This window comes from Schistocerca serialis, chromosome 2, assembly GCF_023864345.2.
Source record: "Schistocerca serialis cubense isolate TAMUIC-IGC-003099 chromosome 2, iqSchSeri2.2, whole genome shotgun sequence".
NCBI classification, from domain to species: domain Eukaryota; kingdom Metazoa; phylum Arthropoda; class Insecta; order Orthoptera; family Acrididae; genus Schistocerca; species Schistocerca serialis.
In genome coordinates this window covers 1,128,316,185-1,128,328,872 of record NC_064639.1, presented here as the reverse complement: position 1 = coordinate 1,128,328,872, position 12,688 = coordinate 1,128,316,185, and the positions used below count along the sequence as shown (strand labels likewise).

General features: G+C 39.7%; 1 protein-coding gene across 5 annotated transcripts in view; it reads right to left on the bottom strand.

Annotated features, from left to right (window-relative positions):
- The window catches only part of LOC126458580 (lethal(2) giant larvae protein homolog 1), a 354,490-nt gene that overhangs the window by 118,986 nt on the left and 222,816 nt on the right, over window positions 1–12,688 (bottom strand). For all 5 annotated transcript variants that reach the window (XR_007585663.1, XM_050095715.1, XM_050095712.1 and 2 more), the window contains exon 13: window positions 137–284. Coding sequence is in view for 4 of the 5 variants with exons in the window: in XM_050095715.1 (XP_049951672.1) it covers window positions 137–284 (148 nt within the window). In the remaining variant the exon portion in view is untranslated. The remainder of the gene's footprint in view (window positions 1–136; window positions 285–12,688) is intronic.

The following is a 12,688-nucleotide window of genomic DNA, read 5'->3' as shown; positions in this document are numbered from 1 at the left end:
AGACAGTGTTATAATAGGGTGATTGCTCTATAATTAGAAAACTTTATCCTACTTCCCTTCTTGAACTGTGACAACAACAAGTGACATTATGTACTATGATTTATCATTTCTGTGTTCTTGAAAAAATTGTACATACCCATCTTTCTTTGGCACCGGTGATGCAACTCCTCTTTTATCAGTGCGTCTCGTCGATCGTCCCTTCCTGAGGCGTCTGAAGGATTCACGTAATGACTTTTTGAAAGATTTTCGTCTTGAGATTGGAGCATCTCCGGCACCAGACAGATCTGAGTAAATAAAAAATTCAAAAATAGAATAATTTCTAATCATACGACCTTCATTTTAGAGTGACACTGATAATCTGTACAGCAACTTCAAAACACTTCTATCAATTATGAAAATGATTCTGTAGGGAGAAACATTTTATTACTAAATACTTTTAAAATGGCTTGTTATGCAGCTTTCTTATAACAATGCTTTTGTCATCTGATAAACTTAACACTTCTTGGCATATTGTTCAGAACAGCGTGGACAGCTGGTGTTTACGTGAAGCCAACAACAAAGTTATTGTCAAGAATGCTTCCAAAGTGTGTAGCATGAAATAAAATTTCCGAGAACAAATATTTTTGTGCCGATGACTGACTTTTAACCTTAGTTATACTGGACCCTATCAATATGCTGATGTATTACAGCTTTTAATACCAAGGAAGGAGAGGACAGAGCACTTACTAAGATGTGACCATCACCTTAAGTGCTCAATACAAGGACTGGTTGGCTGCAGCCCGATTTGCTGCAGTTCACCGGTTTTCACGTCTTGCTGGTTTATTCTGAATTTCTGTGTTTAAGTTCCAGCAATGTATTTTGTGATTTGATTACTGTAATTCACCAATACTGAAAATAATATATTAGAGACTGTTAGATCCAGTATAATAAAAGAACTGAAATGAGAAGAAACCTTGTCTTCTGAGGGCAATGCTCTTACTAACTGAACTATCCAATTACTACTTCTGATCCAGCTTCACAACTTCAGTTTCATTCTGCCAAGAGGTCTTTGATGCTTTCTAAACTTGGCCGAACTTCAGATAAGTGTGTGGTATGCCAGCTAGGTTTGCAGGAAATATTTCATGAAGTTTGCAACATAGGAGAAAAGTACGGTCAGAACTGAAGCTGTGAAGGTAGTTTGCATATTGTGCTTTGGTAATCCTAGCTTTAGAGAGTGGGCAATGAAAGCAAAGATCAGGTTGAGGCTCAGTCTGAAACATAATTTCAATCAGTCAGGAAATTTTACAACACTGCACGTTCCCCAACACTGCAAAAACATTCACTGCAGAAACAGTGTTCGAATAAGTCATCTCAGTTTCCATTGTGTCTTCAAGAAGTAAAGATTGGTGGCTACCAAAGGGCTATTAACCAGTCAACTGCTGTGGACATCCCATTGTACCTCACCACAGGTGCTGTGGAAGTGCACCACTCTGCACTTCTCACAGTTCTGTAAAGGGTTTACTTATGCTATGTGATCAGTCCCTGAGTGTTATAGAAGTGTTTTGAAATGGTGATTCTCTCCCAGGGCCCTGCCTGTTGTGAACATCTTAACACTCACAGCCATATTTCTGGCCCTTCTATCCAGTAGCTCATCAGAGTTCGGTTAGCTTAGTTGGAATATTTGATGGTTAAATTTTTTGTTGATGCTCGTGAACTGTATCTCTTGTTGGTGCCTCCAGGTGTTACTTGTTATTTGTATTTGAATATGTTCCTCCTGTTATCCTGTTTTATACTGAGAACATTACAAATCTGAAAAGAAAATGATACAATCGTATTTGCACAGAGTAAAAAATCCTAGTAGAAATCACACATGAGATTGACTTTTTGGTTCTAAAAATTATGATGATCCTTTTATACAATTTTTAAGTAAGAGGCCTGCAGCATGTAGTTTAACATGTAAACTACAACATGTGTAGCTGCAACTTCTTCAGACTCCAAAGAATGTGAGAGAGATGATAAAACTTTTGGGGAAGAAGAAATATTTAGCGGCATTTTTTATTGTTGTCAAGGGTGGGAAGCAATTTTCAGCAACTTAGGAATGTTTCATTATATGACTTCTGTAAACAAGCAGATGGAAAGAAGATAAGGTTTAACATGCTACCGACAATGAGGTCATTAGAGACAGAGCACAAGCTCGTAACATTTCAGAGACGGGGAAGGAACTTACCCTGTACTTTCAAAGCACCCATCCCGGCACTGGCTAGTAGCAATTTAGGGAAATTGTGGAAAATCTAAATCTCAACAGATAAAAAGTTTCCAGTTTATTTGCCATGTAAAATTCAAATACAATTCCAAGCTTTCAATGACTGCCTTCATCGTCATCATCAGGAGCTAAGGAGGGCTGTCATGCAGCTCTGGATTTTATCTGAATTTGATGTACATCAAGACCTTTTTATCCAAGGACTCCGTTATGAAAGACTTCACAGCCATAAATCTAAATGGCCGAATGCAGATTTGAACCTTTGTCCTCCCGAATGCTATGCAAGTGGATAATGGCCAGTTTTCTTCATATTCCCAATACAAGACTTGATATTCATGGCAAATTAAACCACTCAATCTTATTCATACAGCCAGCCAATCAACAAAGTGAATAATATGGGCTCCAACCAATTTTATTGTTTCATTGGTATTTAACTCCTGATGGCTTGTGCAAATACTTGAGGCCATTAGTATAGATATGTACTCTGGAACACTTCTGTTTTCTGTGAAAATATGTTCCGCACTCTGCCTGAAGTTACAGCTGAGATTCCCTCAATTCAGTGACTGGAGGAGAAAATTTATTTTAAATAAAGATCATCATCACTGAAGTTCATAGTGTATCCCACATTGAATTTTAGCTGCATTAGAAGATTTTAAATGAGGAAGGCCCACTGTAACTTGCGACCAAGCCCCTTCCCAACTTGGGACACAATACTGGTTTCAAAGGACAGCATCCGACTATATCTCGGTGTATGAGGTTCACGATATACAGGCAAATCACCTCTCAAAAACTGGACTAGTTTTGTATGACAACACTGTTTGGATGTCTTGCTACCTGTTCCTTTATAGTTGCTGCCTTCTGTTGTCAATTTCTAGAACTACCTTGAAAGAACCAGAACTGAAAGTAAAATCTGCTGTTGCCACTGACTGAGCCATTGTGTGCTCATATTATCAGAGGTCTAGTGTGTGCGCGTTAGGTTTTGCTATTTGCTGTAATTCTGCTAAAAATATGGCATATTTTTTAAGTGAGCAAGAAATTTTGGAACCTGAAGAGGCCAAGTGTTAACAGCCTGAAGAAAACTCCTATTCAGGTAAGATTCAGTCTGTTACAATTTTCTGTCTCAAACATTGTTACTACAGATATGAGGTCTGTTCAAAAAATTCTGAAACATTTGTAATTTCCTGCCCGTGGCATGTTGGAACAAAATGCTGTTGGCATCCCCTGCACATGTCTATGTTTAATGTGTAACTGACGGAAGTTTCATCGTTGTACATCTTTAGTTATTGTTCAGTGCAGTGTTGAGTACAACAGTGTGTCGCACAGTTTGCGAATTTCAAGACGGCAGAGAGAGGAGCAACACGTCTGCGTTAAATTTGGCGTGAAACTCAAGAAAACCTTTGCAGAGACATACCAAATAATGCAGAAAGCCTATGGTGATGAGTGCTTAAGCTGCACTCTGTGTTACGAATGGTTCCCATGGTTTACAAATGGCCGTATGGAAGATGATCCTCGTTCAGGACATATACTGATGACGCTCTTGTCACAAATGTCAACGAAATTGTGCGGGCTAATCAAGGACTTAATGACAGAGATTACAGAAGAATGTAACATTTTAATTGGATCATGTCATGGAATCCAAACACAGCACCTAGAAATGTATCATGTTGCCACCAAGCCCAGCCCATGGCTCATGAGTCAAGACCAGAAAGACCTTCATCTCACAATCCGTGAAGAGCTTTCAGATCGTGCAAATGAGAACGATATGTTCCTTAAGATAATCATAACTGGTGATGAGATTTGGATCTACAGTTACGATGTTGTGACCACAAGGTTCAATCTTCACAGTGAGTCAGGAAAGGTTCTCCCTGATCAAAAAAAGCTTGTCAGGTCAGGACAAATGTCAAAGCCATGCTGATAGTTGTTTTTGACTTTGCAGGATTAGTTCATAATGAATTCATGACACGAGCAGACTGTTAATAGAAGGTACTATTGAGATATGTTATGACGCCTGTCAGAAAATGTGAGAAGGAAATGCCCTGAAATGTGATGGGAAAATTCGTGGCTCTTTCATCATGATAATGCACCCGCACATTCATCCCTGTTGGTGCATGACTACTGCACAAAAAATGAAATCACGGTGCTTCTTCATCCTCCATTCTCTCCCGTCCTGGCCACTGCGGACTTTTTTTTTATTTCGTAAGTTGTAAGCCTTGTTGAAAGGACAAAGATTTGCAATGATAGACAAGAGACAAGAAAATTCACAGATGGTGCTTGATGCGATCCAGCAAAAGGTGTACGAAGAGTGATTCAGAAAGTGGAAAAGGAGTTGGGAACGTGTATCAGTTAAGGAGGAGAGTATTTCAAAGGAGACCATGCACAATAAATGACAGTAAGCACAGAAAAATTTTTCGGAATCTTTTGAACATACCTTATAAAGCTGCAGTAATTACTACTTAGTTTTGATTGTATTGGTCTCCATCTCACCATTTTTAGAGACAAATCTCACGAAGAAGCTGTTTGCAAGACCTTTTTCAAAGAAGACGAGTCAATCTATTAGCAAAACAAGAAGGCAAGAAACAAGCTGGTACTGCCCTGACCATAACCTCTCTCTTTACGCTACAGATGCTTCCACGCAAAAGCCAATTATGTGTGCAATTGCTCAAGAACTCACCTTTTACTTTTTTCTGTCATCATTACCATAAAATTTGTAATTATAGCAATCCTACTTAGTCTTATTCCATATACAGATGAAAAAAATTAAGCTTCAGAAGGCTACAATTGTTTCTTTTTGTAACTGCAATTACAATATTAAATGTAAAATGTCACACTCAATAAACAAAATAATAACCCATCTCGCAAAGAATAATGGAACTGTCAATACATAAGTTCCAAGGAATTAACTGCCGACAAGCATCATGTGCACTTTACTTGCGTGATGGTGACTCCCACGTAGCCTCCCTGTAGCCTCCCTGAAGTAGAGTAGAGCTCGAGGGACATATGGGAATTTTCAGGTATTCATTGACCCACCCTGGAATACCATACCAGAATCAGTTTCTTCTCCCTCTGGCACACCTCACTTGCTAGAAGTGGTGGGGTGTCATTTTCTGTCATCACCTATTCTTGTCCTGGAGGCAGTATCAATGCCATCTCTTTTTGTTGTTCACACTCTATGTTGTCATCTGGCAACAACATGTGTGCTGGTTTCACTCTGTCTAGTGAGATAGTTTACTGCTTCCTGTTCCTTTCTATCTGTTTTGTATGTTCACCTGTTAGTAATACTTTATTCGGACCAGAATACGGCGATTGGAACAGCAGTCATACATCTCTCTCTAATCATGCACAAGAGCAAGAATCTAGTTTTTTGTGCATGAACAGTTTGCCTATGCCATGCAATAACCTTGTTTTGTGCAGGGCTTGGCAATAAGGTGGTTTCTTCCAGTCATGCAGTAAAAAACTCCACTGGCAGTTGCAGTGCTTCCCCATAAACTAACTCTGCCATGGAAGCTTCCAACTCATATTACAAGTGGGCCCGAGGCCCAACAACACCATTGACAATGCTGAAGTCCAGTTTTCATCCTGGCATATCAGAACAGGTTTTAAAGTTATATGCCACCTCTCGATCATGGTTTTACTTGTCAGGTGGTAGGCAGCTGAGTGGTGACGTGTGAATCCTTACAGTTTGACTAGTTCCAAATAATGCTGATTCAAACTGGCGGTCTGGCCTGAAGTCACATTCAAAAGACATCTGAACTGTGCAATCCATGTAGAAAACAATGCTCATGCCACTATTTCTGGAAATACATCTGCAAGTGGCACCGCTTCTGCCCATCGCATATATTGGTCCACAGCCATCAGTAAATAATGGTATTCCTCCGAAGGCATCTGTGGTCCCATGATGTGTTAGTAGACGTGCGCAAATTGTTCCGTAGTGGTTTGTGAACATGCTAACCAACCTTACATCCCTGGTACATCAAGCCCATCTTTTGGCACCTGATCCAATCCCTCTTAGCACTTTGTCACACAAAGCAGTAAGTTTCATGCTGGCTTTTGCTCTTTGGTGGTCTAGTCCATGAACACAATGAATGATATCTTCCATGATACCTCAGGAACAAAAGGTCTAAGTTTGCCTCTTGATAGGTTGCACCAAATGCTGACCTTTGCCCATGCCAGACATATTTGCGAAAAGCTAGACTTATCGTGATGTGGGCTGGGTATATCTCCAGTGGAAGGGAATTTATAAAATGGGAATGTTGCCAGGAATATTTCTTTGGCCCGGGAAGATCCCCAAGAATTGGCCCAGGAAGATCCCCAAGAATTGGGAATTCATGAAAATTTTTAGAATTTGAATGTTTCAACACTTATTAACAGTTAAAGAAACTTAAAACTAGGTTAACCAAGTAAATTCATACATTTTAATCCAAGATTTATCATTCCACGTGTTAATTTCCTTGCAAGTTCTATGCAAAACATAATTTACCGTAAGTCTGGTGGAAAAAGTAATTTAAAATACTCGCTAGGCCTACTATTTTTAGGCAAGTTGAAACCCCTCATTTCTCTGAATGAAACCTAAACTTATAAAATATTTCTCTGGAGGTGTAATTCTCAACTGGCCATTATCTGTAGTATTTTTTAAATTTTCCAAATAAATGATTACATGTGTTTCACTTTCAGAATTGAAAGACTTCTCATTCCATGTGATGAATTAAGATTTATAAATTTCTTTTCTGAAATATCACAATCACTTTCACTTTTAGGATTGTTAAGCCACATTTTACCATGTTCTATGTGAATAAAATCACTTGTATTTTCAAGTAAATCATAAATCTTGGCCAGGTTATTCACATAATTTTTCCCCAAAATGTCATTTTCAAGAATAATGTTCACAAAATTTGCACGAGTTTATTTATATCATTAGATACCTCTAATGCCGATGGAAGACTTAATGAATTGAATAAACGAAAGTCCCTGTGTATTTCAGTAACGTTAGTTACTATATGGCATATCAATATTATAAACTCGGTTTTTCTAAAAGTTGATTATTTTGATGTTGGCAGTTCTAGGAAACGTGAGAGTCATAAATGTCGATGCTTGGCAGTTCTATGGCTAATTCTTTGATATTTAAAACACTGAAAACCAAAAAACGTGTTCATTTCTAACAAGGATTTTAAGTCCAGATCCATATAAAATTTAATGATATAATTACTGCTTTTACCTATTAACAGTTTTTTGAGCTATCTTGCTAATTAATCATGAACTACCAGGAATTTATGAATTTTGGGAATATTGCTGGAAATATTCCATCGGAATATTTCTTAGATTTTAAATTACTGGGAATTTTACAACACTATAGACATATTTGCCAAAGCTGCAGTTCGGTAGTGTTGTCCCGCTGGAACAGCCATAGTAGTTGGTCTGTGGCCTGTGTTGCTGCCAATAATTCATAATCGGTGGTCTGGGAAACCATTCCTACTCTGGACCAAAAATAAGCCATGGCTTTTGCAGCCCCTTTTGTATGACCTAAATCTGTTGCCAATTGGCTAATAAATTTGAACTGTAAGAATTGTCATGTGGAACTGTTGTCCCTCAACTTACTGCATGAAAACTTTATAGGTTTGTGTTTGGTATAATTTGTGAAAGCCCTGGCTTCTATGTAGGGATGAAAATATTTCACAGCTTCATAAATATCCAGGATCTCTCTGTCATACGTACGCACTCCACTTCATCTGCGCTGCTGTAAGTGTGTGTGTGTGTGTGTGTGTGTGTGTGTGTGTGTGTGTGTGAGAGAGAGAGAGAGGGGGGGGGGGGGGGGGGGAGTCCAAAGGTTACTAATGCCTATTCGTGTATTGTTGGAATGCTGCCCCTAATGATTGTTGGTTAGTGTCAACCACTACAGACAATGATGTGTGAGGTACTGGGTGTGTTAACAGAACTGCCCTTTGTAAATCTGTCTTCACCTGGCTGAACACTTTCTGCATTTCTCTGCTCCACCATGGGGGCCTTCGGTTGCTCACAATGTTCCCAGCTTGTGCTGCTGTCAACAGTGCTTGGGACTCACCTGCTCTTGGCAGGTGTTGCTGGTAGAAATGTACTGCCTCTAAAATTCTAAGCTGTCAATAAGTTGGTCACAGTATTTCTTCAGTTATAGCTATTTTGTCTCTAAGGGGGCGTTTTCCATCTGCTGACATTGCACGCCTCAGAAATTTTACTTGCCGCTGTCACAGTGTGCATTTCACCTTACCGGTCACTGTGCCAAACTTGTTAATTCACTCATAAACAGTCCTGCGATGCTCTTCGTGCAGCTCCTTTGACTTTGAGAGCACCGAGATGTCACCCAGGTGAACAAAACAACACTGCAACCCTCTGAGCACCTCGTCTTATAAACCACTGCCACGTCTACAATGCATTCTCGATGCAAAATGGCATCCGGATGTACTCAACTAACCCGAACGGTATTACGATAACTGTCTTCAGTATGTCTCTTTCCACCACTAGTATCTAGTGGTATGCCTCTTTGCAGTTGATGACACTAATTATTGTTGCTCCTGCCAGCTCATTGACAAAATCCCTGATGTTGGGTACTGGGTAATGATCTGGGAGTGTACAGGTATTTAGCAGCCGGTAGTCACCCCGAGGCCTCCTCGTACCATCTTTCTTTTTCATTAAGTGTAACAGTGACACCCGCGGGCTGTCAAATTGACAAAGCATGCCTGCTTTAAGTAACCCCTCAAACTCAGTCTCGGCCACTACAAAACAATTTGGGGCTTCTCCAACATAGTTGCAATACTGGTTGACCGGCCGTAGTACGAATGTGGTGCACTGTGTCGTTCAACACAGAGCTTGGATCTCACCTCTTCTTTGTTGTGTTGTGCAACACACACAGCAAAATTGTCACTGTGCTGCCATTTTCGTCCCGTGTGACCCCTCTGTGCACGCGGTCCACGGTGAAACTGCTTTATCCTAGTGTATCCGTGACTACTTCACGGTATTTCTTAATCTGGGTCTCTGTAATATATTTACTTCAATCTTCATGTGTCACAAGAAATCCACACCTAATATGGCGCCTGTGCCACTGCCACCACAAACTGCATCCGCAAACCCCAAATCCACCTCCAAATTAAGAAGTATTTATTGGTGACTTACAGATGTGTTCACAGGGATGTGGCTGGGGCCTGTCAAACTCTGTAACGGAGTAGGTAAGCTGGTCAAATTACTCTCAATACTGTGTCCCTCGGTGGACTCACATCCTCACTGAAGGAGCTCTCGTCGTTACATCGTGGCCTGCTGCATCTACCGCTAGCCGCTGCTGCCATTCGGGTACCGACAAGGTGCTGTACATTTTGTTGTTCTGTCACTGAACTGCCGGCGATACCAACACAGCCACTCTCGTCGGCCAACTTCAGTAACATCACTGTTCCTCGACTTTCGCCCAGACGAGTCCCTCCTCCGCCCAGATTAGTTCGTCCTGCTCTCTAACAACTAGGAGACTTGCCTTTGCAATGTAGTAACTTGCTCTGTAAGCTCTAGCAGTTGTTTCATCAAATCTACCTGCTGGCCTTTGCATATTGATGCTGTCTGTTGTTGCACACAGCCATCTGCTACTATCATTACCCATACTGCTCATTTACTGTCTAGCATGGCGTAAACTTTAGTCAGCCTTTGTTATTAACACTTGGACATACTGTTCTTCACAAGTCATCACTGCTGCCTTGACCGTTCCAGCCAACTGTGCAAGCGGTTGTGCCTCAATGCCGTATCTTGTCAAGCTCATTTCATTTCACCGACAATACCCAGCTGCTGCATATGTTTATTTAGTGGTTTACACATTATGCTGACTAATACATTTTTTAAACAAGTAAACTGCTGAACTATTGGGGGCCCGAGTGTAATATCCATACCAATTGGAGTTGCTCTGGTATCTAATGCGTTCACTGCCACGTCTAACTTTGTGCGTTCATCCACTACCTCGTTTCGCTCAAATACTATCTCCAGCATTGTGAGCCATAGCTCTGGTTTGTCAGGCAGGATTTGTGGCATGCACTGTTTCATTTGCAGCTTGCCTGTCGTTGCACACCTGCTGTCAACTGTTGTATAAGTGTTCACTAGTGAAGTATCTTGCTCCTCCACTGCCAACTGCAGTTCCTTAATTTGGGTCTCGATACCATCACAAAGGTCTGTTAAATGTTTTTCACGCATTTCTGTGTCATCTCTTGATCCAATGATATCATTTGACTCTGCATACCTGTTTGTATGTTTGCATTTCTTATGGGATCACCACTTTATAGCAATCCTGCTCAGACTTATTTCATATACAGATGAAATATGAAACTTCATAAGGCTAAAATTACTTTTTTTTTTTTCTAATCACAATTACAAGATTAAAGGAAAATGTTAAACTCAGTAAACAAAACAATAATCCCACTCTCAAAGAATAATGGAACTGTCACTTCAGAACCAACTACTGTTCTCCACAAGATATGTTCTCAAAAATTTCCAAGGAATAAACAGCCGACAGGCACTGTGTGCTCTTTACTCGTGTGACAGCAACTCGCACAAATCAAACGCAGAACTAAAATAAATATGAAAAATAAACACCACAGCTTTGTCTTTTTTTTGTGTATCATCATTTAAGATATATTCAACACAAATGTACTGGTATCATTTTAAAATAACAACATAAACTGCTGGTTTTCAGGGTCTGAAATTTTTCTAACTGATTGGACCTCACATAAGAAAACAACTTTTCAGATAGTTTGCAGAAACGGATACAAAGTATTAAAAGGAGAAACTTAACAGAGGAGAAATTGAGTTTATGCCAGTTGATACATTCACTGATACTCAACCTGTGTAACACAAGATAATTGTAGAAGCTGACTACTCATAACACCAAAGACATATTTCAAAAGTAAAAGTCTTAAAGGAAGATTTATGTACCAAAGAGAAAACTGCAATGGGTTGATTAAAACTAATATGGGGCAGCTGGCCTCCATGACTCGCTTCTAGGCTCAAGTAGGATTGAGAAATGGCACAGAAAGTTTGTTTTCCACATTATGAAACTGTTTCTTATCTTTCACACTCTCCACTAGATAGTGACGAGGCGAGTTATCCATCTGCATAATACACGCAGAGAACAGCAATTGTATTGAGATTTAAAACAATTTTAATACATTGTTTATGTTTCGGTTCCAGTTGTGCAAATCTACATAGATCTTCTGATGATGATCCTGGGAGATCAAAACTAGTCAAATGAGCAAGAGATGGCGAATATTTTAAAGACTGAATTTTGTATTTCGGCCTTCTCTGTCATATTCCGTTCTGATAGTGTTGACACTGAGTGACTTGATCGATTGGGCTGTTTTATTTTAAGTGGGCAGGTGTGGGCAAGAGCTGACTCATGGGCAGTGGGGCAGACAGATCATATCTTAGACAAATACGGTATATGCCTCAGCCAAGTGCCCACTTCCAGAAGAGAGGGTAGCCTACTCCATCTGCACCTGCACACAGGAAAGCTGACAGAGCTGCAGAGCAAATGAGCAAGAGCTGTCGGCTGTTTATTCCTTGGAAATTTTTGAGAACATATCTTGTGGAGAACAGTAGTTGGTTCTGAAGTGACAGTTCCATTATTCTTTGAGAGTGGGATTATTGTTTTGTTTACTGAGTTTAACATTTTCCTTTAATCTTGTAATTGTGATTAGAAAAAAAAAAAAGTAATTTTAGCCTTATGAAGTTTCATATTTCATCTGTATATGAAATAAGTCTGAGCAGGATTGCTATAAAGTGGTGATCCCATAAGAAATGCAAACATACAAACAGGTATGCAGAGTCAAATGATATCATTGGGTCAAGAGATGACACAGAAATGCGTGAAAAAATTGCGTGAGCAATAAATGATATATTAATGCTGCTTTAATATTCATCTCTGTTCAGAGAACTTGCAGAAACTTATGCAACAGAACACAGGAAAGCTGATGGAGGGAGATGCTCATATAACGAGACGCATTTTCCAAATTTTTTTGTACGGAAGCACTCCATGAAATGTGTGCTAACTTGGTGAACAGTTGGCTCTAAACAGAAAGTATGACAGAGATATGAATGAAGAAAATGTGACCTATGAGAATATACTGTACTCCGCTTCATGACTCACTGCATACAGCAAAATAAGTAATCATCAACTGGAGAGATGTGGACAAAGTAGATATGGATTACTGCCTTCATCAGTATCAGTGTAACTTTTTTTTTCTTTTTTAAAAAAAACACACACACACACACACACACACACACACACACACACACACGGGGAATAAATGTAATGCATGTAAACAGTATTCAAAAACATACTACTTTTGATGGCGAATATTTTAAAGACTGAATTTTGTATTTCGGCCTTCTCTGTCATATTCCGTTCTGATACTAGTGTTGACACTGAGTGACTTGATCGATTGGGCTGTTTTA